This window comes from Callorhinchus milii, unplaced genomic scaffold (genome assembly GCF_018977255.1).
Source record: "Callorhinchus milii isolate IMCB2004 unplaced genomic scaffold, IMCB_Cmil_1.0 Scaffold56, whole genome shotgun sequence".
In the NCBI taxonomy this organism is placed as follows: Eukaryota; Metazoa; Chordata; class Chondrichthyes; order Chimaeriformes; family Callorhinchidae; genus Callorhinchus; species Callorhinchus milii.
Genome location: NW_024704797.1, coordinates 315,154 through 340,490, shown reverse-complemented (window position 1 = coordinate 340,490; position 25,337 = coordinate 315,154). Strand labels below are relative to the sequence as shown.

The window sequence follows — 25,337 nt, the reverse complement described above, 5'->3', positions numbered from 1 at the left end:
TGCACACGCGCATGCCTGCGCTTGCTTGCACACACACACAGAGAGAGACACACACAGAACAAGACAGACGGACAAACAGATAGAGTGAGAGTGTATGTGAGAGACAGAGTGTGAGAGAGAAAGCAGAGAGCGTGAGTGAGACACAGTGAGAGAATGTGTGAAAGAGTGTGTGCGAGTGCGTAAGAGAGTGTGAGTGTGTAAGAGACAGAGACAGAGAGAGAGAGAATCCACCATTTAAAAAAAACCACAAAATGACACTTTTATTAAAAACAGAAATAAGACATATTTTTTGGAAATCCTTTGAAATTGAGCGGAGAGAGAGAGAGAGAGAGAGAGGTGAAGGGCAGTGATGGGAAGCAGAGAAAAATGATAATAATAGTCGCTTTGACCCAGCGTCGTATCACGGTGGAAGGACGTCTCAAAGCGCTTCACTGCATCCACTGTAAAGCGCAGTGACTGCACCTTGTGGGTGAGAACCCAGCGGGTTTTATCTGTCGGGCAGGACACCGAAAGAGAGAGAGAGAGAGAGAGAGAGAGAGAGGGGCTCCCTTCTCCCCCCACCCCTCTCCCCACACAGAGCCGCGGGAGATCTTTATCAACAACAGTTTGCATTTATAATAGCGCCCTCACACAGGGTAACGCCCCACAGCACTTCACAATGTCTTAACATCCGTCCTGAACAGGGCACAGGTGGGGAGCGAGTGAGGTTTAACACCTACTATAATGTGTCTCTCTCTCTCTCACCCCACCCACCCCTGGAGCGTCAACTTAAGACGATACGGGTTCTGAGTCGTCAACCACCCGTGTGTGTATGTGTGTGCGCGTGTGTGTGTGCGCGTTTGTGTATGCGCGTGCGTGCGTGCGTGTCTGTGTGTGTGGATGTGTGTGTGTTTGTGGGTGTGTGTGCGTGTGGGTGTCTGTGTGGGTGTGTGTGGTGTGTGCGTGTGTGTGTGTGTGAGTCGCTCAAATCCACAGCCTTCTGACTAGGAGGGCAGAGAGAGAGAGAGCGAGCGGAGGTGTTCAGGCGTGATGTGAAGAGGGGGAGAAGGCGGAGGAGTAGAGGGCAGGGAGTGACAGAGGTGTAGTGACTGGAAGCACAGCCACCGATGGCAGAGCGGAGGGGATGAGCAGGAGGCCAGAGGAGTTGGGTTTCAATATCTGGCCCCAAAACACATCATTCCTAATATTAATAATAATATCCCTGGTGTTTGGCCCAGCGCCTCGATCAGGTCCTTGAGACGTCTCAAAGCGCTTCACGGGACACACTGTAAAGTGAATTGAAAAACAGCAGCCAATTGGGCACAGCAGTGACCCTCAAACAGTCGTGGATTGAGTGACCACCGGGTTCCCACTGACTGCTGGTAAACAGAGGCGTGTGTGTAGTGTGTGTGTGTGTAGTGTGCATGCGTGTAGCATGTGTGTCTGTGTGTGTGTGTGAGTGTAGTGTGTGTGTGTTTGTGTATAGTGTGTCTGTGTGTGTGTGTGTGTGTGGAATAAGGAAACTTGCCCAAGGTTTCGCTGTGACCCGCCCGGGAATCGAACCCAGGTCCTCTGGCTTGCGAGCCGAGTGCTCTAACCACTGAGCTACAGGACAGCACATGAAGTGATTGAAATTGAATGTATTTTACACGTGTGACATTGTATGTTTAATAAATTGGGGGGGAGTTGTATGTGTGTATGAGTGTGTATATGTGTGTGAGTGTGTGCATATGCGTGTGCATATGCGTGTGTGTGTGTGTGCATGAGTGTGTGTGTGTGTGTGTGTATATGTGTGTGTATGTGAGCGTGCGTGTGTGTTAATGTGTGTGTTAGTGTGTGAGTGTGTGTGCGTTAGTCTGTGTGTGTGTGTGTGTGTGCGTTAGTGAGTGTGTGTGTGTGTGTTAGTGAGTGTGTGAGTGTTAGTGAGTGTGTAGTGAGTGTGTGAGTGTGTTAGTGAGTGTGTGTGTTCGCGAGTGTATGAGTGTTAGTGAGTGTGTGAGTGTTAGTGAGTGTGTGAGTGTTAGTGAGTGTGTTAGTGAGTGTGTGAGTGTGTTAGTGAGTGTGTGTGTTAGCGAGTGTATGAGTGTTAGTGAGTGTGTGAGTGTGTTAGTGAGTGTTAGTGAGTGTGTGTGTGTGTTAGTCAGTGTGAGTGTTAGTGAGTGAGTGTGAGTGGAGTAAGGAAACTTGCCTAAGGTGTTGCTCTGACCGGGGACTGAACCCCGGGTCCTCTCGCTTGTGTAGCTGATAACTACAAGACAACAGAACTGCTTACCTAACCGAAGGTGGACACCATATTGGAGCAGAGGCTTGGGTGCAGTTGAGGGGAGTAGGACAGAGGGTGGAGGGCAGAGGGGGAGGCGAGGAGGTGAGGGTAGGGGTAATCTGGATCCAAGGACAGCCCGGGATTGGGGAGAGGGACGGAGGTTAAGGGGAAGCTAATCCCCTCGGCTGTCAGGCCTTTGGACGTCGCTGTGTAGCTGTCCACGTGTTTCTTCCCCTTCTTGGATTTGCTGTTGACTTTGCGGTTTCTGGTCTGGATTCCGTCCTTCTTCATAGTCAGGGGTCTGTTCACCTGCCGGGGGGGAGGGGGCAGAGGGGGAGGGGATAGAGGGAGGGAGAGAGAGACAGAGAAAGGGGGTGGAGAGGGAGGGGGAGAGAAAGGGGGCAGAGGGAGGGGGAGATAGAGAGGGAGGGGGGAGAGAGAGGGAGGGGATAGAGGGAGGGGGAGAGAGAGAGACAGAGAAAGGGGTGGGAGAGGGAGGGGGAGAGAGAGAGGGAGGGAGGGGAAGAGAGGGAGGAAAGAGGGAGAGAGAGAGAGAGAGAGAGAGGTGGGGGGGGAGAAAGGAGGGTAGAGGGAGTTGGAGAGAGAGAGAGACCATGAGAATGTGCTTTTTCTGTGCGATACAGTGGACATTTTGTGCATAAGTGTCACTCACACACACACACACACTAATACACACACACACTAATACACACACACACTAATACACACACACTCACTAATACACACAAACTCACTAATATACACACTCACTGATACACACTCACTAATACACACACCAACACACACCACACACACGAATACACACACACACTCACTAATACACACACACACTAATACACTCACACTAATATACACTAATATAGACACACAGTGTGTACAGGGCAGGGAGTGCATGACAGACACTCACACACACCAGTGTGACACACACACACAGGCAGAGGGTGACTCACTTTGTGCAGTTTGTAGTAAAGGCCGCAGGCGTTACACACAGGATCTCCAGTGGCGTTACGTCTCCACAGTGTGGTGGTGCAAGTGTGGCAGTTAGCGCACTGTGTGCCAGCCCTCTTACTGACAATCTAACAGCGAGAGAGAGAGAGTGAGTGAGAGAGAGTGTGTGAGAGAGAGAGAGAGAGTGTGAGAGAGAGAGTGTGAGAGAGAGAGTGCGAGAGAGAGAGTGTGAGAGTTGAGTGTGAGAGAGAGAGTGTGGGAGAGAGAGTGAGAAAGAGAGTGTGAGAAAGAGAGAGTGTGAGTGAGTGTGAGAGAGAGAGTGTGTCTGAGAGAGAGTGTGTGTGAGATAGAGAGAGTGTGAGAGAGAGTGTGTGAGAGAGAGTGTGTGTGAGATAGAGAGAGTGTGAGAGAGAGTGTGTGAGAGAGAGTGTGTGAGAGAGAGAGTGAGAGAGAGAGAGTGTGAGAGAGTGTGTGAGAGAGTGAGTGATGTACAGAAGGTAGTGGATAAAGTGCCAGGAGAGAGTTGCTCACCAGGCGTTTCTTGGGGCGGATGAGCGGCCGGTTCTGTCCGTTCATCTTGTGGTAGAGCCCACAGGCGTTACACAGGTAGTGCCCGGTGCCGTCCCTCCGCCACAGCGGAGTGGCCGTGGCTCCACAATTCACACACTCCCGCGACTCTGTGCAAGGCAGCCACAGGCCAGGGGTCAGCAGGAGGGGGGGGGGAGAGAGTGTGTGTGTGTGTGTGTGAAATGTGAGTGGGTATGAGAGACAGTGTGTGTGTGCACGTGACTGTGTGATAGAGACAGTGTGTGTGAGAGACCGTGTGTGTGCGTGTGACTGTATGTGTGTGAGACTGTGCGTGTGACTTTGTGATAGACAGTGTGTGTGAGAGACTGTGTGTGTGTGTGTGCGTGTGACTGTGTGTGTGATAGACAGTGTGTGTGAGACTGTGTGTGTGTGTGTGCGTGTGACTGTGTGTGTGATAGACTGTGTGTGTGTGAGAGACTGTGTGTGCGTCGTGTGACTGTGAGTAACCCTCAGATCAGACTATTCCCCATTGCCCCCTTCCCCCCACCCCCCCCACCCCGGCCCAGACTCAGAGTATTACTCACCAGAGGGGGACAAACTCCTCCTGTTCCTGAGTTTTCCTGCCGTCGCCTCCTCCAGGTATCCCGAGTGGGGGGTCCCGTAAAACCCTGCAGTGAACCCCTGTACGGGGGCAAAGTGGGAGAAGCCGGGCGAGGCCAGCAGGGGCTCAGTCCCCAGGGGGCAGAGTTCGGGGTTCAGTGGGCTGCACCTCTCCAGCTTCACCCCCTGGGCACTGAGCTTCTCCCCCGTGAACCCCATCCTCAGAGGTTCCAGGTCGCTCTGTCTGAGCAGGGCCGGGGGGGCATAGCCGTACAGGTACTGGGAGGCCAGGCCGGGAGGGGGGGAGGAGGGGTACATGGTTTGAACCCCAGTTGCCGTGAACCCCATCTTCCCCCCACCCCCCGCAGCCCCCCAGGGCGCGCCCTCCAACCAGGCCAGGGGGTGTGGGGGGCACAGCGAGCGATCTGTGGGGAGAGAAAGAGAGAGATAAGACACAGACACAGAGACAGACACAGAGCGAGAGACACACACACAGACAGACAGACAGACAGACAGAAACAGACAGAGAGAGACACACATACACAGACACAGAGAGAGAGACCCTCAGATAGAGAGACAGAGAGAGAGAGACACACACAGACAGAGACAGACAGAGAGACAGAGAGAGAGCGCGAGGGATATAATGATTGTTCACAATCCTCATATATAATATAAATCATATAATAATATTCCCGGCGTTTGACCCGGCGCCGTATCACGACATTGAGATGTCTCAGCAGTAAAGTGTAGTGACTGTGTTTCCTGGCAGCCCCCCGTGTTTGCACACAACGACGTCCCCACAAACAGCCGTGAAGTGAGCGAGCGTTTTTATGTCGGCCAGGACACCGGGAGAGGGGGAGAGAGAGAAAAAAACTCCTTTCACTCCCCAGCGTCACCCCCCCACTCCACCCCCCCGCGCCCCCCTCCCCCGACAGCGCCGTGGGGGGAGATCCTTAACGTTCACAGACGGGGAGTGAGTGAGGTGTAACATCTCTGGGGTGTCTGTGTGTGTGTCAGTGTGTCTGTCTGTGTGTGTGTCTGTCCGTGTGTGTGAGTGTGTGAGGGGCCCGACCCCACAAGCCCCTGACCCGCGAGTGTTAGCGTTAGTGTTAGGCGAGAGAGACTGAGTACTGACTGTGATAGCTGGTGTGAGATCGCCTGTGACCAGGGCTGTAGGAGAGAGGAGCTGGAGCCGGGCTGCAACCCTCATCGACCTCGCTGTAGAAAGCCGCTTGCTTGGCTGATATCTCGTCAGTGTAGTGAAGGCCAGCGTCTCGTCCTGGGCCGGACACAGACCCTGACACCTGGTCCAGCCAGGGGCTGGGGTTCAGTGCCTCGTCCATCCTGCTCCGCCACAGCACTCAACAGCACCTGAGGGACAGCACCCGAAACGGTGTTAACCCAGCGACACAACTGCACACCTCTCAGCAGCAAAGCACTCTTACAGAGCGTCTCCCAGCGCTCCGGGAACAGACAGAGAGAGAGCGGGAGAGAGACAGAGAGTGGTGTTATTCTCTATAACACAGGGGAGGCTAATTATAATAGTAATAATAATAATAATAATCCTTGCTTTTGTCCCGGCGCCTTATTACGTCTTCGAGACGTCTCAAAGCTCTTCACGGGACACGCTGTAAAGTGTAGCGACTGTGTGTTTTGTGGGCAAAACACAGCAGCTGATTGCGCCCAAAGACAGAGAGATCGAGATAGAGACAGAGAGATTGTGATAGAGACAGAGAGATCGTGATAGAGACAGAGAGATCGTGATAGAGACTGAGAGATCGTGATAGAGACAGAGAGATCGTGATAGAGACAGAGAGATCGTGATAGAGACAGAGAGATCGTGATAGAGACTGAGAGATCGTGATAGAGACAGAGAGATCGTGATAGAGACTGAGAGATCGTGATAGAGAGATCGTGATAGAGACAGAGAGATCGTGATAGAGACAGAGAGATTGTGATAGAGACAGAGAGATCGTGATAGAGACAGAGAGATTGTGATAGAGACAGAGAGATCGTGATAGAGAGATCGTGATAGAGACAGAGAGATCGTGATAGAGACAGAGAGATCGTGATAGAGAGATCGTGATAGAGACAGAGAGATCGTGATAGAGAGATCGTGATAGAGACAGAGAGATCGTGATAGAGACAGAGAGATCGTGATAGAGACAGAGAGATTGTGATAGAGACAGAGAGATCGTGATAGAGAGATCGTGATAGAGACAGAGAGATCGTGATAGAGACTGAGAGATCGTGATAGAGACAGAGAGATTGTGATAGAGACAGAGAGACTGAGAGATCGTGATAGAGAGATCGTGATAGAGACAGAGAGACTGAGAGATCGTGATAGAGACAGAGAGACTGAGAGATCGTGACAGAGACAGAGAGATCGTGATAGAGACAGAGAGATCGTGATAGAGACAGAGAGACTGAGAGATCGTGATAGAGACTGAGAGATCGTGACAGAGACAGAGAGATCGTGATAGAGACAGAGAGATCGTGATAGAGACAGAGAGATCGTGATAGAGACAGAGAGACTGAGAGATCGTGATAGAGACTGAGAGATTGTGATAGAGACAGAGAGATCGTGATAGAGACTGAGAGATCGTGATAGAGACAGAGAGATCGTGATAGAGACAGAGAGACAGAGATCTGGATAACGAGAGATTGAGATAGAGATAGAAATAGAGAGACCAAGACAGAAAGACCAAGGGATTGAGATAGTGAGAGGGAGAGACTGAGATAGACACGAGAGACTGAGCTGGACACAGAAACACTGAGCGACAGATAGAGAGACCGAGACTGCGACAGAGACACAGAGATAGGGAGACAGAAACAGAGACCGAGTTGGACACACTGAGAAACTGATAGAGACAGATAAGAGAGACCGAAGATAAGAGTGACAGAGCGAGGGAGATAGAGACAGAGATAGAGACAGAGCGACCGAGACAGAGACCGAGTGAAAGAGGATACAGCAATAATAATCTTTGCATTTCACATGACGCCTTATCATGTCGGGAGGACGTCTCAGGGTACACCGTAAAGCGCAGTGACTTTGTGTTTTGTGAGGGAATCGCGGCAGCCAGGTTTGCGCCCGGGGGCATCCCCACAAACAGCCGTGAAGGGCATTACCAGAGAGCAGGCGGCAGCTCGGAAGTTCCAAAAACTCTAAATAAATTGAGCCGAGGGACGAGGAGTAGAACTGCATTACTTCAGATGTTACTGACCTGTTTGTGTGTGAAGAGCACTTAAAACACCGCAAACTCTCTCTCCGCTTCTCTCTCCGTCTCTCTCACTCGCTCGGTCTCTATCTCTCTTGTCTCTCCCTGTCTCTCACTCTGTCTTGTCTCTGTCTCTCTCTCTCACTCACCCAGTCTCTCTCTCTCTATCTCTAGTCTGTCTCTCTATCACTCACTCGGTCTCTCTCTCTCTCTCTCTGTCTTGTCTCTATCCCTCTCTCTGTCACTCAGTCTCTATCTCTTCTCTGAAATCTCACAGTCTGTCTCTCTATCTCACCCTCTGTCTTGTCTCTTTCTGTCACTCGCTCTCTATCCCTCACCTCACCGTTTCTATCTCACCCTCTAGCTTGTCTCTCTCTATCTCTCGCTGTCTCTATCTCTCGTCTCCCTCTATCGCTGTCTCTATCTCTCGTCTCCCTCTATCGCTGACTCTCTCGCTCGTCTCTCTCACTCTGTCTCTATCTCTCTCGTCTCTATCTCTCACGCTCTCATGTCTGTCTTGTCGCTCTCTCTCTCTCTCTCTCTCACTGTCTCTACTCTCTCATCTCTCTGTCTCGGTCTCTCTCTCTCTCTCGCTCTGCTCTCTCTCGTCGGCTCTATCTCTCTCGTCCTGTCAATCGCACTCTATCTCTCTCTCTATCTTGGTCTCTCACCCCGTCACCCTCCCTTCCTCTCTCTCTCCCTCTCTCTATATCGCTCTTGTCTCTCTCCAAAGTGACACTTAAAGCAGGAGTAGGATTGTCAAAGTTGGTGACTGGTTAGAAGTAGAGACACGCCCCTCTCTCTCTCTCTCTTCTCTCTCTCGGTCCCCCCTCTCTCTCTCTCTCCCTCGACTGTTTTCCGAATCTCCATCCTCCCATCTGAGGTTCGGATCCATTTTGCTGTTCTGGTTAAATGATAATAAACAATAACAGTCGTCCTTAAATCTGACGCAGTGCCTGAGCTCTGACGTCTCAAAGGGCTTTGCAGGGTTTTGTTATAAAGTGGAGTGACTCTTGTGTGTGTGTGTGTGTGTGTGTGTGTGTATACACAAAGTGTAGTGACTGTGTGTTTTGCGGACAGACCCTTTTTTTTGCGCGAGGCGACGTCCCCACAAACAGCCGCGAAGCGAGCCAGCGGTTTTATCTGTTGGCCAGGACACCGGGAGAGAGAGAGAGAGAGAGACAGAGAGAGAGAAACTCCCTCTCTTTTACCCCCGACAGAGCCGCGGGGGGAGATCTACAATGTCCGCCCTGAACAGAGCACAGACGGGGTGGGGGTAGTGAGCGGGGTTTAACGTGTCTGACAATGCATCTCTCTCTCTCTCTCTCCCCCTCCATCGCTGTGCTGGAGCATCAGCCTGGACTGTGAGCTCAAAGCTCCCTTGATGTCCTTGAACGTCCGCGAACAGGGAACGGACGGGGACGGGTGGGGGAATGAGCGAGGCTTAAGGTCTCCAACAATACGGTGCTCTCTCCCTACGGCGGGAGGGAGGGAGGGAGGGAAGGGGAGAGAGAAGGGGACACAGGGATGGTCGGTAAGAAGGCTGCTAAATTAGCAGTTGGGCGTCGGGAGCTTTAATCTCAAACAGCAGGGAACGGAGGAAAGGAGTGGGGAGCGATGCGAGTTTCCTGCCTGGAGCAGTCGGAAGCAAAGACTTCTGTGTATCACTCAAAACCTCTCCCTCTATTCCTGCCAGATCCGGGTCTGATGTGAACTGCCAAGACAGACCTGCAAACAACCAACACGTCGCAATTACAGGGAAGCAATAATCCCCTTAATAACAACAACAATATAATAATAATATCATGTAATAATCCTTGCATTGGGATACAGCGCCTTTTCACGTTTTCGAGACGTCTCACAGCGCTTCACAGGATACACTGCGAAGCGTAGTGACTGTGTTGTGTGGGCGAAACACGGCAGCGTCCCCACGAGCAGCCATGGAGCGAGCGACAGGTTTAATTTGGGGGACTGTCGGGCAGGAGACCGGGACGGAAAGGAACTCCCTCCTCTTTTCGTCCAGCGCCGTGGGATGTTTAACGTGAACTGCCTGAACGGGCAGGTGCGGAGCTCGGTTTAACGTCTGATCCGAAGGATGGCGTCTCTGACAATACAGCCCTCTCGCTCTCTCTCCCCCACCCATAAGGACGCTCAAAGTGTGTGGGGGGCTTGAACCCACAACTTTCTGACTCGGGAGGCGAGAGAGTGGGCGAGTAACTGAGCCAGGCTGACACACACACACACACACACACACACACACAGTGAGCCAAGTGTCAGTTATGGGTCTCTCTCTCTGCCCAACAGTCGTTAGGAGGCGAACCATCCTCTCCCCTCTCTGCACAGCGCTGATAAGACAATTTATCTGATTGAAGTATTTGCCCGAGCCACATAGTGAGTAAAGCACGTTGGTGCTCGCTCCCCCCAACACCCTGACGCTCTCCACTCCAGCCCTGTCCCCCTGCTCTCTCTCCCTCTCTCTCCCCTCCCTCATGGTGTCTGTGCTGGGGCTCGCTCCCCCCCCACACCAACACTCTACTCTGACCCCACTCCTGGCTTTTTCCTCCCCTAAGTCTGGGTCCTGAGCCAGGAGGGGCCGCAGTATCCCAGGCCACTCACTGCTGATGGCAGCCCGGCCCAGCCTGGAAGGGCCGACCAGTCACTGGGGGCAGGGAATCCTCCCCCTCAGCTCCTGTTAACCCCGCAGCCAAAGCCTTAACTAACTAACGGGGAGGGGGGTCCTGGCTGGACAAGCAGCGGGAAAGCTTGGCCAGACAGCCACTCTCTCTCTCTCTCTCTCTCTCTCTCGATGGCCAAGCTGTGTGGGTTTAGCTGGTTAGACTCCCAACAATTACACCAACGCACACCCTGGGCCCCCCCCCACCCCCCAAGTCGTGTGTCTCTGCACCAACACTCTGGTGTTAGGTAAGTGTGGTGCGTCCCTCCAGAGACATACAGACCGACATAAAGAGCGAGTGCGCACTCCCCTCCCTCGCGGACACAGGGAGATTCGGTGTGTAAGTGGCATGTACAACAACAACAACAACACATGACATTCACACAGCACCTGCCTTTCACGTCAGGAGGGCGTCCAAAGGCGTTGGACTGAACAGTTGGGGATTTGCACCCGAACTGGGGGCTGGAGGGCAAGGGGTGGTGGGGGTTTGAGAGTGGCTCCACACCTGCGTCTCTCAGTCTTATTTCGGAGACTCTACCCGGTGACGGGTTTCCGTGTGTGTGTGTGTCAGACACCCGTCCGGTCACGGTGACGGGTTTCCGTGTGTGTCAGACACCCGTCCGGTCACGGTGACGGGTTTCCGTGTGTGTCAGACACTCGGCCGGTCACGGCGACGGGTTTCCCTGTGTGTCAGACACCCGGCCGGTCACGGTGACGGGTTTCCGTGTGTGTGTGTCAGACACTCGGCCGGTCACGGCGACGGGTTTCCCTGTGTGTCAGACACCCGGCCGGTCACGGTGACGGCTGTCCGTGTGTGTCAGACACCCGGCCGGTCACGGCGACGGGTTTCCCTGTGTGTCAGACACCCGGCCGGTCACGGTGATGGGCTTCAGCGCGGGTGTCAAAAAAAAAACAATCGTTTTTCTCCTCCCTCCCGTTCCCGCTCTCTCCCCTCTCCCCGCCCATCATGGAGAGCGTGCTATCTCTAGCAGATGTTGAACAGCACAGCTTGGCAATAGTCCCCACTGACGTACCAGGGAGCGAGCGAGGGTGCAGCGAGGAGATAAGAGGGATTCAGAGAAACCACTGTCGGCTTCACAGACCCTGACATGATACGCCACAGCACGGAAAAGGGACAAAGGCACAAACAGCAGCTCAGTTACACTGCTACACTGCTAATAACCTCAATACACAGCCCCTCAATAATACACAGCCCCTCAATAATAACCCACGCTATACACAGCCCCTCAATAACCCTCACACTATACACGGCCCCTCAATAACACACAGCCCCTCAATAATTGCATTAGAAACAGCTCCTTAACACATCTTTGAAACATCTCAAAGCGCTTCACAGGATATAAAGTGTGTGGGCGAAACGCGGCGGCCAATTGCGCTCAGCGACGTCCCCACAAACAGATGTGGATTGAGTGACCACATTACTATTTTTATCGTTACGTTTTTTTTTAAAAAAGGGATTATTACCCCCAGAAAAGTGATCCCCCAATCGACTAACAAGCGGGTTCCTACTGACTGCTGGTAAACAGAGGGGTGTGTGTGTGTGGGGGGAGGGGGGGGTGTGTGGGTGTGTGTGTGGGTGTGGCTGCGGAGTAAGGAATGTTGCCCAATGCTTCGCCCTGACCGGGATTCGAACCAAGGTCCTCTTGCTTGCGAGGAGAGAGCTCCAATAATAAGATACAGGATTCCACCTCTGGACTCAATAATAATAATAATAATAATAACAATCCTTGCATTTGATAGAGCGCTTTCATGTTTTCTCGACGTCTCAAAGCGCTTCACAGGATACACTGTAAAGTGACTTGACTCTATACTTTGTGGGCGACACGCGGCAGCCAATTGCGCACAGCAGCGTCCCCGCAAACAGCCGTGGATTCAGTGACCAAAATTATTATTGTGAGAGGATTATTAGTGCCGGAAAATCTGTCAATCGACTAACAACCGGGTTCCGACTGACTGCTGGTCAGCAAGAGGCACGTGTGTGTGCCCGTGTGCGTGTGTGTGCGCGCGCGCGCGGAGTAAGGAAACTTACCCAACATTTCGCATTGACCGGGAATCGAACCCAGGTCTCCCTGAGAGGCGAGTGCTCTAACCACCGAGCCACAGGACTCCACAATGATAACACCCCTCATATTTACACGGCGCCTCTCGCATTGGGAGGACCTCTCAAGGCGCTTCACCGCAATTCACCATAAAGCGCAGTTCACTGTGAGTTTTGTAGACAACCAAGTCGCACGCAGCAAAGGCCCCAAAAACAGCTGCGAAACGAGCGAGCAATTTTATTTGGGGGATTGTCGGCCAGGACACCAGCAAAGAGAGAGAGAGAGAGAGAGAGAGAGAGAGAGAGAGAAACTCCCTTCTTTTTTCGAATAGCTCTGCGGGAGATCTTTAACGTCCACCTGAACGAGGCACGGACGGGGAGTGAGGCTTAACGTCCCATCACAAGACGACACCGCTGACAGTGTGGTGCTCGCTCTCTCTCTCCCTCTCTCTCTCTCTCTCTCCCCCCAGCACTGTGCTGGTGTGTCAGCTTAGACTTGTATGAGTTCTAAGTCATATCAAGTCAGAAAGCAGACGGGAAATAAATAACTCAAAAGAGAGAACGGGAGACAGTGAACTGGGGCGTAACAACTATTTATTATTAATAAATAGTAATAATACTTACATTTGACCCAGCGCTTTTCACAGTGGGAGGACGTCCCAAAGCGCTTTTGTGGGTGAAACGCGGCACCCAATTCACCGATGGGGGAACAGAGGGCACAAGGGACAAGGGGGAGGCCGGAGCCGGTCGAGCGGAATCAGAGGCGAGAGTGCGAGCTGAGACACACACCCACATACACACACACACACACACACACACACAGACACGCACATACCTCCCCTCTCCCCTCTCCCTCACCAGACCCTGGCGTGGGGGCAGACACAGTCAGGATCGAGCACGGACTCACTGAGGGGCCTCTCCACCTGCTCCTCATACTGGTGCTGTAGAGCCTGGCGTGTTTTGGCTGTGCCTCTGTGGGGGATGGGCAGCTCAGAGTGGTGGGCCGGGAGGGGCTCCGTGAAGAAATAGGGGTGGAGGAGAGCCTGGGAGAAGAGAAGAGGGGGAAGAGACCGAATCACACTCCGCAGACCGTACATAATAATCCTATAAGCCTTACATTTGACCCGGCGCCTCATCACGTCGTCAGGAGTCTCAAAGCGCTTCAAAGGACACACTGTAAAGTGTAGTGACTGTGCGTTTTGTGGGTGAAACGCGGCAGCCGATGGCACCCAACGACGTCCCCACAAACAGCCGGGGGTTGAAGCGACCAAATTATTATTGTTTTGAAGGGATTATTACCCCCGAAAAGTGATCCCCCAATCGCCTGACAAGCGATTCCTACTGACTGCCGGGGACACAGGCGCGTGGGGGGGTGCGTGTGTGTGTGTGTGTGTGTGTGTGTATGAGTAGTAAGGAAATTTGCTCAACGGTTGACCCTGACTTGCGAGGCGAGGGCTGTAACCACTGAGCTACAGAACACCACAGATTATAGATTACTATTGATTTTGATGATTACCTGAGCGGCTCGGATGGGGATTATTATCATTGATTAGTATTAATATTATTGGTTATTACCTGAGCTGCTCGGATGCGCCGAGCCGAGGGATAGACCAGGAATCTCTGGAGCAGATCCACAGCCTCGGGGGCGGCGTCAGGAACGATGTGTCTCAGTGGGATAGGAGGGTTCTCCTTGAAGGTGATCTTGTTGTAGTCGGGAAGCTCGGTGATCTCCTGGGAAAACCGGGAAGAGAATCAGCGACCAGAGGCCAGCAGTGTAAGCGAGTTAAGCTCCTGCAGAACAGAGAGAGGGAGGGACAGTCTCACCGGCCAGATGGTCTCGTTGGGGGTCCCCAGCACACGGAGCACACAGCACAACTGCTCAATATCGTTCTCCCCGGGGAACAGAGGGGAATTGTTCAGGAGTTCCCCAAATATACAGCCCACAGCCCTGAGAGAGAGAGAGAGAGAGAGAGAGACTGAGACAGAGAGAGGCTGCCCGAAGACTCGCCCCCCCCTCCCTCTCCATCAATCCCTCCCCCTCTTGCCCCCCTCCCGCTCCGTCACCCCCTCCCCCTCTCGCCTCCCCTCGCCCTCTCTCCCCTCTCCTTCTCCATCACCCCCTGCCCCTCTCGCCCCCCCTGCCCCCCTCTGCCCCTCTCGCTACCCCCCACTCCTACACACAGATTGGGATCACCCACAGGGTAACTTACCAGAGATCCACACCCTCATCGTATCTGCGAGCTCCGTACAGCAGCTCTGGGGACCGATACCACCTGCCACACAGACACACTCCATCATCCCCGATCAACCCCCACTCCCCCGCTCTCTCCCCACAGCCCCGATCAACCCCCACTCCCCCCCCACAGCCCCGATCAACCCCACTCCCCCGCTCTCTCCCCATAGCCCTGATCAACCCCACTCCCCCGCTCTCTCCCCATAGCTCTGCAAACTTGTCCTCCCCAAATAATGATCTACTTCTCTCTTAAAAGTTGTTATGGAATCGGCTCCCACCGGCCTTTCAGGCAATGATTCCAGATCCCAACAACTCGCTGTGAAAACACTTCTCCTTCTTCACCCCATCGAATCCCCTCATCATTTTGAAAACTTCTATTAAGGCTCCTCTTAACCTTCTCTGCTCCAAGGAGAATAACTCCGGCTTCTCCAGTCTCTCCTGATAACTGAAGTACTCATTCCTGGTACCATCCTGGTCAACCTCCTTTGCTCCCTCTCCAATGCCTTGACGTTCTTCCTAACATGTGGGGCCCTGAACTGAGCACAGTCTCTCGCTGAGGCCCAACCAGTGTTTTATATAAAGATTTATCATAGCTTTGAATCGTCTCGAAGATGTGATAAGGCGCTGTATCGAATGCAACGATTATTCTTATTATCAAATGCGAGGATGATGATTATTGTTATTATTACTATTTTTCTAGGACACCGGGAGAGACAGAGAGAGAAACTCCCTCCTCCTTTCGAATAGCCCCGCAGGAAGATCTTTAACGTCCACCTGCACAGGGCACAGCCCGGGAGGCAGATTGTCCGTCTGTCTCACTGACCTGGTCGCCACCTGGTGGCTGTACAGTCTGTCGCCCTCGTTGGAGTAAACTCTGGCCAGACCAAAGTCTGCGATTTTCAGGTGTCCTGTGGAGCTGATCAGCAGGTTGGCTGGTTTCAGGTCCTGTCAATGAGCAGAGCAGAGGGTCAGTCCAGCGGGAGTGAGAGGCCAGAGAGAGAGACGGAGGGGGGGATGAGAGGCCAGAGAGAGAGAGAGAGAGTGAGGGGGGGAGCGAGAGGCCAGAGAGAGAGAGAGAGAGAGTGAGGGGGGGAGCGAGAGGCCAGAGGGAGAGAGTGAGAGAGAGAGAGGAGGAGGGGAGTGAGAGGCCAGAGAGAGAGCGAATGCGTGTCTATGTGTACGTAAGCATGTATGTCTATGTGTGTCTCACCCGGTGCATGATGACGTTGGCATGACAGTGTTTGTGTGTGAGTGCGTGTCTGTTCATATGTGCGTGTGTGTGTGTCTGTTTGTATGTGTGTGTTGTGTGTCTTACCTGGTGGGTTATGGAGTTGACGTGACAGAAGTGTGTGTTGTGTTGGGTTTCTGTGCATGTTTGTTGCGTGTGTGTTGCGTATCTCACCCGATGCATGATGGAGTTGGCGTGACAGAACGCCAGGCCCTTGAGCAGCATCATCATATAACCCTTGACCTGGGACTCAGTCAGAGGTCGATCGGAGTTGCGGATGACCTCAGACAGGTCAGACAACATGTACTCAAACACCAGCACAAAGCCTGTGCCGTGCGGAAACACTTCTCTTAGCTTCACCACCTGTTACATAAACAGAGGAGTGGGTGAGAGAGATAAAGAGGGGGAAAGGGGGGGAGGGGGAGGGGGGGGGGAGAGAGGGGGAGAGAGAGGGGGGGAGAGAGGGGGGAGAGGGGGGGAGGGGGAAAGGGGGGAGGGGGAGAGAGAAAGACTCTAACAGTGAGTGTGTGAAAGAGGATAGTGAAACACTGAAGATGACAGTGAGTCAGATGAAAAATACAGACAGGCAAGAATGTACGCTAATCCTCTTCATGTCTCTCACACACTCACGTGCTGGTTATCCTCGATCTCCTGCAGAGCTTTGATCTCCCTCAGAGCCTGGTTCGGGATTCCCTCGTCCAGCTTACGCAGGGCCACCTTCTTCAGGGCCACCGTATCGCCAGTCTGAGTGGGGAGCAAACAGACAATACAATGTCGCTGCCATTTTATAGTGGATAAAGTGAAAAGCGCTTCATAAATGCAAGGACTATTATATATATACATCACGCCAGCCGCCACTGGCTCCCCCTCACCCCCTGAACCCCGTCCCCCCATCACCTCAGCCCTCGCCAGGCCCCCCTCACCCCCTGAACCCCGTCCTCCCATCACCCGCAGCCCTCGCCAGCCCCCACTGGCTCCCCCTCACCCCCTGAACCCCGTCCCCCCATCACCCCGGCCCTCGCCAGTTTGTGTAACTGTAACACACAAGAGGGTTCCTACTTACTATTGGTAAACACAGCCATGTGTGTGTCTCGGTCTGTGTGCATCAATGTCTCTGTGCGTGTCCATGTATATCTGTGCGTGTGTGTGTGTATATATGGGTCTGTCTTTGTGTGTGTGTGTATCTGTATATATCTGTCTGTGTGTGTGTGTGTATATCTGTGTGTGTGTGTATATCTGTGTGTGTGTGTCTGTGTGTATATCTGTGTGTGTGTGTCTGTGTGTATATCTGTGTGTGTGTGTCTGTGTGTATATCTGTGTGTGTGTGTCTGTGTGTATATCTGTCTGTGTGTGTGTGTGTGTATCTGTGTATGTGTGTTTGTATATCGGTCTGTGTGTGTGTGTGTGTGTGTGTGTCTGTCTGTATATATCTGTCTGTCTGTATGTGTGTGTCTGTGTGTGTGTGTGTGTATATCTGTGTGTGTGTGTATCTGTGTGTGTCTGTGTGTATATCTGTGTGTGTATAACTGTGTGTGTCTGTGTATATCTGTGTGTGTATATCTGTGTGTGTATATCTGTGTGTGTGTATATCTGTGTGTCTATGTGTGTGTGTGTATCTGTGTGTGTGTCTGTGTGTATATCTGTGTGTGTATATCTGTGTGTGTATCTGTGTGTGTGTCTGTGTGTATATCTGTGTGTGTGTGTCTGTGTGTGTATCTGTGTGTGTGTGTGTGTGTCTGTGTGTATATCTGTGTGTGTATATATCTGTGTGTGTGTGTCTGTGTGTGTATATATCTGTCTGTGTGTGTGTGTCTGTGTGTATCTCTGTGTGTGTGTGTCTGTGTGTATCTCTGTGTGTGTGTGTCTGTGTGTGTGTGTCCCCCGGATCCCCCACTACCCCCCGGACCCCCCCCCCCGGGGCCCCCCACTACCCCCCGGATCCCCCCGGTGACTCTGACCTCCACGTCTTTGGCCTTGAACACGATGCCGTGCGCTCCCTCCCCCACGCGGCCCAGGAGGCTGTACCGCTCCATCCGCCAGGAATGCCGGACCCCCACTACCCCGCGGCCCCCGGGAGGCGCCGCCACCGCCAAACACCGCGTCTCCCCACAGCGGCGGAGACCGTCACCATCGCAACCGTAACCCACGCACTGCGTCACCACGCCACGCGCGCCTCCCCTGCGTCACCACGCCACGCACGGCAGCCCTGCGTCACCACGCCACGCGCGCCTCCCCTGCGTCGCCACGCCACGCCCATACACCACTTAAAGGGGGTTTCATATTAATCACAATAATAATAATAATAATCCTTTGCATTTGATATAGCGCTTTTCACGTCTTCTCGACGTCCCAAAGCGCTTCACAGGACACACTGTAAAGTGTAGTGACTGTATATTTGTGGGCGAACGCGGCGGCCAATTGCGCACAGCAATGTCCCACAAACAGTCGTGGGTTGAAAATGACCAATTTATTATTGTTTTTGTTTTGGAGGATTATTATTATTATTATTAGGGCTCTGTGTGGAGTAAGGAAACTTGCCCGAGGTTTGGCCCTCTGTCTGGAAATGATCTCAGGTCTCTCACTCACAAAGCGAGTGCTCTAACCCCTGAGCTACAGGACTCCCCCTGAGCGACAGCACTGATTGCAGTCCCACAAGTGACACCAATACAACACGGTGTCACAGCTCTATAACAGGAGGTCCCTATTTGTGACCGAGACTTCACGGAGAAACACGAGTGTAAGACAGTGACTGAGGATTGAAATGGGAATACAGAAGGAACTTCTTCAGACAGAGGGCAGCACTGTGCGGGACTCACTCCCATCAGTGGCCATTGAAGCAGATAATACACATAGATTTACATAATAATAATAATAATAATAATCTTTGCATTTGATATAGCGCTTTTCACGTCAGGAGGACGTCCCAAAGCGCTTCACAGGACACACTGTAAAGTGAATTGACGGTATATTTGTGGGCAAAACACGGCGGCCGATTGCGCACAGCGGCGTCGGCCCCACAGACAGCCGTGGGTTGAAAGTGACCGATTTATTATTGTTTTCTCCGGGAGGGATTATTATCAGGGCTGTGTGTGCGGAGTGCGCGAGTGAGCTACAGGACTCCAATAATAATAATAATAATCCCGGCGTGTGGACCCGGCGCCCGATCACGTCGTCGAGACGTCTCAAAGCGCTTCACAGGATACACCGTCAAGTGTAGCGACTGTGCGTGTGTTTCGGGGGCCGAACCCGGCAGCCGATCGCGCCCGGCGACGTCCCCCCAAAACAGCTGCGGGGTTGAAGCCACTGAATTATTATTATTGTTTTGAAGGGATTATTCCCCCCGGAAAGTGATCCCCCAATCGCCTGACAAACGGGTTCCTACTGACTGCCGGGACACAGGCGCGTGGGGGGGGGTGTGTGTGTGTCTGTGCGGAGTAAGGAAACTTGCCTACAGCTTTGCCCCGGTTGTGAGGCGAGCGCTCTAACTACTCGGCCACTAACGCCACTACAAATAATAATCCTTTAATGAAGTGTCTTGCGGGCCGCGGGCCTCCTCCGCGAAAGGCCGAGAAGCGAGCGAGCGGCTCTGTCTGTCGGCCAGGACACCAGGGGGGCGGTGTGGGGAGAGAGAGAGAGAGAGAGAGAGATTTTTCTTTCGCTTAATTAAGGGAGATGGACAGGAACGGAAGAGACGCGCTGCAGGGAGGAAGTGAGGGGGGAAACCGTGCAGCTTTAAGAGCCGAGGCTGAGACATTTGAAATGAAAGTGAAATTTGACCGGTCCTCCCAGTCCCCAGTTCCAAAGTCGCTGGAGCTGCGGGTCCGGGGGTGCAGGGCTCGGAAAAAGCTCCCCGGAGACAGGAGGGAGGCGAGAGGGGTCGCCGTCCCACAAGCGGGAGGAGACGGTGGGACAGAGACCGACCGGGAGACACTCAGAGGCGAAAGAGAAACGTAGAGAGAGACACGAGACTGAGCCAACCCAACAGCAGCAGCAAACTGCATAAGCCACTGCAGGGTTTCACACTCGCCAACATCGAACCGCATCGTCGAGACGCCTCAAAGCGCTTCACAAGAAGACGCACCGTAAAGTGAAGTGACTGTACGTTTTGTGGGCGAAACGCGGCAGCCCATTGCGCCCAGCGACGGACCCACACACAGCCGTGGGTGGAGTGACCCCCGGTTTTCTGGTGTGGACTGTTACCCCCGGAAAATAATCCGCCAATCGACGAACAAGCGGGTTCCTACTGACTGAGTGTCCTGAATAAGTACACTTGCCCAAGGTCTCGTGCTGCCCGCCCGGTTGGGAACCGAACCCGGGTTCTCTCGCTTGCACGGCGAGCGCACTAACTAACCACGATACTACGGTGCACTACCGCACGTTTACGTACACCTTTCCTGCCACGAAGGACAAGAACCAACCGATAAACCACCACACAAAGAGCAACACCGGACTGCGCTACTAACACGTCGCCTTTGCCACCTGGACCCCCCCCGAGAGCTGCGCAGAGCGAGGGAGCGAGAGAGGAGGAGAGCGAAGGATGTCCGCCCGCAGACTGGCTCTGTGCCATGTGCTGCTGGGCGCGGCCGCGTGCGTGGCCGCGGTGTGGAGCGGGGTATTCGACGGGGTGCAGACCGAGCTGGGGCTGGAGAGCTACGCCGAGCGGCAGGTGGCCTGGATGCCCAGGGGCTTGACCCTGCCCGGCAACGCCCTGGTCAATCTGGGCTACGTGGCGCTGGGCTGGCACTGGCTGAGGCGGGGGGAGGAGGCCGCGGGCGGGAGGCACGGACGCTATGTCAGCCACGTGTTCGGCTGGATGGTCGCGGGCTACGGGCTGGTCCAGGCGGCCCGCATCGCCAGCCAGAGGCACCCGGCGGCCGTGCTGGACCAGTGGTTCACTCTGCCCATCTTCGCCTGGGTCCCGGTCTGGTGCCTGTTCCTGTTGCAGGGTTGGAGGCCGGGCCTGTGGCGGGCTATAGAGGCTGCCTCGCTGGGCAGTTACCTGCTGGCCCTGGCTGTCCCCCAGGGGTTCGAGCTGGCCCTGGCCTGTCACGTGGCGCTGGCTATCGTGGTGGGCGTGGGGGTGCAGTGGAGGGTGGGGGACGGTGTCTCCAGGCGATGGCTGCTGTTAGCCATCACGTCCTGCGCCGGCTTCGTCGGTCTCAAGCTCCTCGATGCCTGGCTCGGCCAGTGGCAGCTCTTCCACAGGCTCTCTGGACACTTCTGGTCCAAGGTCTGTGACGTGCTCCAGATCCACTTCTCCTTCCTCTTCCTCACCCACCTCACCCACCAAACCATCAAGGGCAAGGGGGAGAAACAGCAGTGAGAGAGGGTGGGGGGGGGAAGAGAGCGAGGGGGTGTGAGACAAGGAGAGGGATAGAGGGAGAGTGTGGGAGGGAGAGAGAGGGTGGGAGTTCACTCTGTCCTCCTGCCTTGCCCAGGAACTCGGTACAACAATTCCTACTTCATTATTATCAATGCTACTGACACTCCTTCCATTTAGTTCAGCACCTTTCACGTCAGGCTGTGCCAAAGCGCTTCACAGGATTTTTTCTACAAAGTGTAGTAAGTGTGCGTTTAGCTAATTTGGGCCCCAGCGACGTCCTCACAAACAGTCATGAAGCGAGCGAGCAATTATCTGGAGGAATGTTGGCCAGGACATCAGGAGAGAGTGAGAGAGAAACTCCCTTCTCTCGCCCGCCCCCCACCCCGATGACCACGGGCAGTGCTGTGTGTGTATGTGTGTGGGGGGGGGGGTGGGGGGGGGGAAGGGGGACTTTACATGGCCTGTAAATGGAATGATTGACATTAAGGTTTTTTTTTAATCAAAATTAAAAGTTTGACAAAGACCTGGAGAGACGTGTGGGCTGACTTTTGTATGTACATCATCAGTTATATCACATACACCCAGAAACACACACACACACACACTCGCTCACACGCACAACCAAGTGAAAACACAATCACCAACAGACTCGCGCGCACACACAGACAAGTGAAACACACAATCACACACAGACTCACTCACTCGCGCACGCACACAACCGAGTGAAACACACAACCACACACAGACACACTCACACATAGTGAAACACACAATTACACACATACACTCGTTCACACACACAAACAAGTGAAACACACAACCGCACAGACTCGCTCACACACAAACTCAGAATGAAACAATTACACACTCGCATACATTTGCTCACAAACAATCACACACACACACACAATGAACAGCAGTGAATGAGTTCCACACACTCACCGCCCTCAGTGCAAAGACATTGCTCCTAATCCGCGATGTGCGCTCCCACAGTCACAAAACACACAGTCTCTCCTCGACAGTGAAACCATGCAAAGTGCTTGCGGAGGTCCCACCCAGAGAGGTGAAAGGCGCCGTATCAAACGTTATCAACACAAAACCCCTAAACTCACAGCTGCGTAACCGTCTCTCCGAGAGACTGAGGCAGTGGGCAAATAACCGAGAGGAATCTAGTCTCGACAGCGAGAATGTCAGATAACCAGCCTCCCATTCCCAGCTTCACAAACACACCTGCGCTGCAGTTACCAGGCGAGGCGGGCATCTTAATGGCTCACACATGGAAATATCTGGGGTGTGTGTGCTCTCGGCTGGGGCTCAGATTAAGATCAAATTCCCCCTTCCTCCCCAGACCTGTATAAATGCCCCTCACACGAAGCCCAGAGCTCATTCACAGCTTCTCTCTGTCCCCAGCGTGGTGGAAGGCATCAAATGTGAGTACAGCCCTAACCTTTCCCTTTCTCACTGTAATGTTCCTCAGCATAGATCAGTTGCTCACACTCTCACCTCTGAGGCAGAAGGTTGTGGGTTCAAACGTGGAGCCCGGTAGCGTAGAGCACTCGCCTCGCAAGCGAGAGGACCTGGGTTTGATTCCCGGGCGGGGTGAAGCCTTTGGCAAGTTTCCTTACTCCCCACATGCGCATCTGTTCACCGAGCAGCAAGTAGGAAGCCTCTTGTTTGTCGATTGGCGGATGCCTTTACAGAGGTAATAAACTCTCCAAAATAATAATATTTTGCTCACTCAATCCATGACTGTTTGTGGGGACGTCATTGGGCGTAATTGGCTGCCGTGTTTCGCCCACAAAATACAAAGTCACTACACTTTACACTAAATCCTGTGAAGCGCTTTGAGACGTTGCAAGGCGTGATAAGGTGCTGTATCAAATGCAATTATTACTATTATTATTATTATTATTAACGTGCATCAGCCTGGCTCAGTCACTCACTCACTCATCTCTGAGGCAGAAGGTTGTGGGTTCAAGCCTCCCCACGTCAGCACATGGAATCACTTAGTCTAAGCTGACACTTGAACACAGCCCTGGGGGTGTGGTACATTGTCAGAGGCACCATCCTTCGGAGGAGACGTTAAACCTCACTCACTCCCCGCTTGTTCCCCTGTTCAGGTGTTGGTCTTCTCTCAAGGCTGAGACAAGGGCTGATTCTGTGTCTGTCTGATGTCAGTGATCACCATGAGGAATAATGTTCCCCTCCTGGCTCTCGCCTTCTGTACGTTCATCATCCTGTTCCCGGCGGAGAGTGACGCTGGTGTGAGCTTCCACCCCCTCGCCAGGGAGAACGGCCGAGCAAGCAGCAACAAGGTAAAGGCACAGCTCTGCCATGCAGTTTATTGTGGTGTCTGCCATACGCGGAAACCCATCACCGTGACCGACCGGGTGTCTGACACACGGAAACCCGTCACCGTGACCGGCCGGGTGTCTGACACACACGGAGACCCGTCACCGTGACCGGCCGAGTGTCTGACACACACACACGGAAACCCGTCACCGTGACTTGCCGGGTGTCTGACACACGGAAACCCGTCACCGTGACCGGCCGGGTGTCTGTCACACACGGAAACCCGTGATCATCCTTCGGATGAGACGTTACAGTGGCTGAGATCAGGAGGTGCTCGGGTGTGAAGGGATGGATGTGTAGGAGAGGACGAGGCTCTCGGCTTGTTACTGACCAGCAAAGGCTTCCTCTCTTTCTCCCGGGCAGAAACCCAGCACCAGACGGGATTTGTACGCTGGAGTGATGGACACCGAGGCAAAGGGCAACCACGCTGTGGGTGACTGGGTGAGTGACGTGACATCCCTCCTCCCTAAAAATTGCTCATTCCCTTTGCCGTTTGTGGGGACGTTGCTGAGCGCAAACTGGCTCTCGGGTTCACGCACAAAACACGCAGTCACCACACTTCACAGTAAATTCTGACTCCCACACACCTCTCGCTCTCTCTCTCCCCGGCCTCTACTCCTCCACATTCACTTCTCTACACATCTCACCGGAAGACCTTCCTCTTCGACCGCACCTACGTTCACCTCCCCCTCCCCAGCGCCAGGCTCCGCCATGGTTAAGCGTTCCGAGACGCTACCCTGCTTGACCAGCACTATGTAAACTCAGGTCGCAGTAAAGTGCTGTGAAAAGTGATCCACTGTGCCTACACAGCTTTGCACTGCGTTAACTGATGTGTTACAGGTGGATCCTTCACCCCAACAGCCCGTGAAGGGAGACAGAGCTCGCTCAGGGGAGATCCAGGACATTTTGTTACAGGCTCTGGCCTATTTCATTGAGGCATATCCACAAGGTGAGGTTAGACTCTTAGCATCAGAGACACAGTAACGCTCCTCTACACTGCGTCCGTCCACACTCCCAGGTCAGGGTTAGAGACACAGTAAAGCTCCTCTACACTGTGTGTCCGTCCACACTCCCAGGTCAGGGTTACAGACACAGTAAAGCTCTACACTGTGTGTCCACACTCCCAGGTCAGGGTTAGAGACACAGTAAAGCTCTACACTGTGTGTCCACACTCCCAGGTCAGGGTTAGAGACACAGTAAAGCTCCTCTACACTGTGTGTCCACACTCCCAGGTCAGGGTTAGAGACACAGTAAAGCTCCTCTACACTGTGTGTCCGTCCACACTCCCAGGTCAGGGTTACAGACACAGTAAAGGTCCCACTACACCGCCTATCAAATTAGCTATAAAACTCACAGTAGCTGCACTTTACAGTGAATCCTAGGAAGCGCTTTGGGACGTCCTCCTGAAGCGAAAGGTGGGGTGTATACAATATGCGGATCCCTGACTGTCCAGTTCCTTGGGACATCCTCCTGACGTGGCAGGCTCACTACGGTGTCATTTGTTGTTGTTGATATTAACTTTCCTTTGTTGACACAGGTCAGGGAGATTGAAACAAGCAGCGCTGTGGATACAGAGTGGAGAAAATCGTTTCACCCCAGTCCTTGGTGTATTCCTCAATGTGTTATATTTGTGGAAAAATACACAGTATAAATAAATCATATCAAAACTAACATTCGTCTGGTCTGCTTTTGTTGAGAGAGGAAATAAGTCTTCCCACCCCACTACGATCCGAAAGGGAGGTACAATCATTCAAGTGAGGCCTTGAATACGAGCTCCCGCCTGTGCTCTGTTCAGGACGGACGTTAAAGATCTCTCGCAGCACTGTCCGAGGGTAAAGAAAAGGGATGTCTTTCTCTCTCTCGGTGTCTTGGCTGACAATCCCCCCAGGGCGTGTCATGGCTGTTTATGAG

The 25,337-nt window shown here is 53.3% G+C and overlaps 4 protein-coding genes across 6 annotated transcripts; 2 read left to right on the top strand and 2 right to left on the bottom strand.

Moving 5' to 3' along the window:
* Window positions 1-963: 963 nt before the first annotated feature.
* On the bottom strand, window positions 964-7,651 carry gata1b (GATA binding protein 1b). Its single transcript, XM_042345518.1, has 7 exons — window positions 7,564-7,651; window positions 5,475-5,710; window positions 4,324-4,764; window positions 3,743-3,888; window positions 3,214-3,339; window positions 2,252-2,551; window positions 964-1,265 (listed from the first exon to the last, which is right to left on the bottom strand). Exons 2-6 carry the CDS (start codon window positions 5,680-5,682, stop codon window positions 2,252-2,254), a joined length of 1,221 nt encoding a protein of 406 aa, XP_042201452.1. The 5' UTR covers window positions 5,683-5,710; window positions 7,564-7,651; the 3' UTR covers window positions 964-1,265.
* A 531-nt stretch (window positions 7,652-8,182) lies between these two features.
* Window positions 8,183-17,907, bottom strand: cdk20 (cyclin-dependent kinase 20). Of its 2 annotated transcripts, XM_042345519.1 has the most exons (10): window positions 17,710-17,907; window positions 16,382-16,495; window positions 15,926-16,114; window positions 15,347-15,468; window positions 14,501-14,563; window positions 14,115-14,238; window positions 13,866-14,021; window positions 13,198-13,333; window positions 9,190-9,285; window positions 8,183-8,461 (listed from the first exon to the last, which is right to left on the bottom strand). In XM_042345519.1, the coding sequence occupies exons 1-10, from the start codon at window positions 17,782-17,784 to the stop codon at window positions 8,334-8,336; spliced, it is 1,203 nt and encodes a 400-aa protein (XP_042201453.1). In that variant the 5' UTR covers window positions 17,785-17,907; the 3' UTR covers window positions 8,183-8,333. The 2 variants fall into 2 exon arrangements, with proteins under 2 accessions (XP_042201453.1, XP_042201454.1); XM_042345520.1 differs by lacking the exon at window positions 8,183-8,461 and having other exon boundaries at window positions 9,016-9,285.
* Window positions 17,908-20,034: 2,127 nt separating this feature from the next.
* Window positions 20,035-21,120, top strand: tmem187 (transmembrane protein 187). The gene has a single exon (XM_007911692.2). The coding sequence runs from the start codon at window positions 20,289-20,291 to the stop codon at window positions 21,072-21,074; it is 786 nt and encodes a 261-aa protein (XP_007909883.1). The 5' UTR covers window positions 20,035-20,288; the 3' UTR covers window positions 21,075-21,120.
* A 1,339-nt stretch (window positions 21,121-22,459) lies between these two features.
* Window positions 22,460-25,103, top strand: LOC103190801. 2 transcript variants are annotated; one of them, XM_007911694.2, is made up of 5 exons: window positions 22,460-22,504; window positions 23,195-23,389; window positions 23,790-23,867; window positions 24,288-24,375; window positions 24,964-25,103. In XM_007911694.2, exons 2-5 carry the CDS (start codon window positions 23,246-23,248, stop codon window positions 24,975-24,977), a joined length of 324 nt encoding a protein of 107 aa, XP_007909885.1. In that variant the 5' UTR covers window positions 22,460-22,504; window positions 23,195-23,245; the 3' UTR covers window positions 24,978-25,103. The 2 variants fall into 2 exon arrangements, with proteins under 2 accessions (XP_007909885.1, XP_007909884.1); XM_007911693.2 differs by having other exon boundaries at window positions 22,462-22,504; window positions 24,267-24,375.
* Window positions 25,104-25,337: the final 234 nt, after the last annotated feature.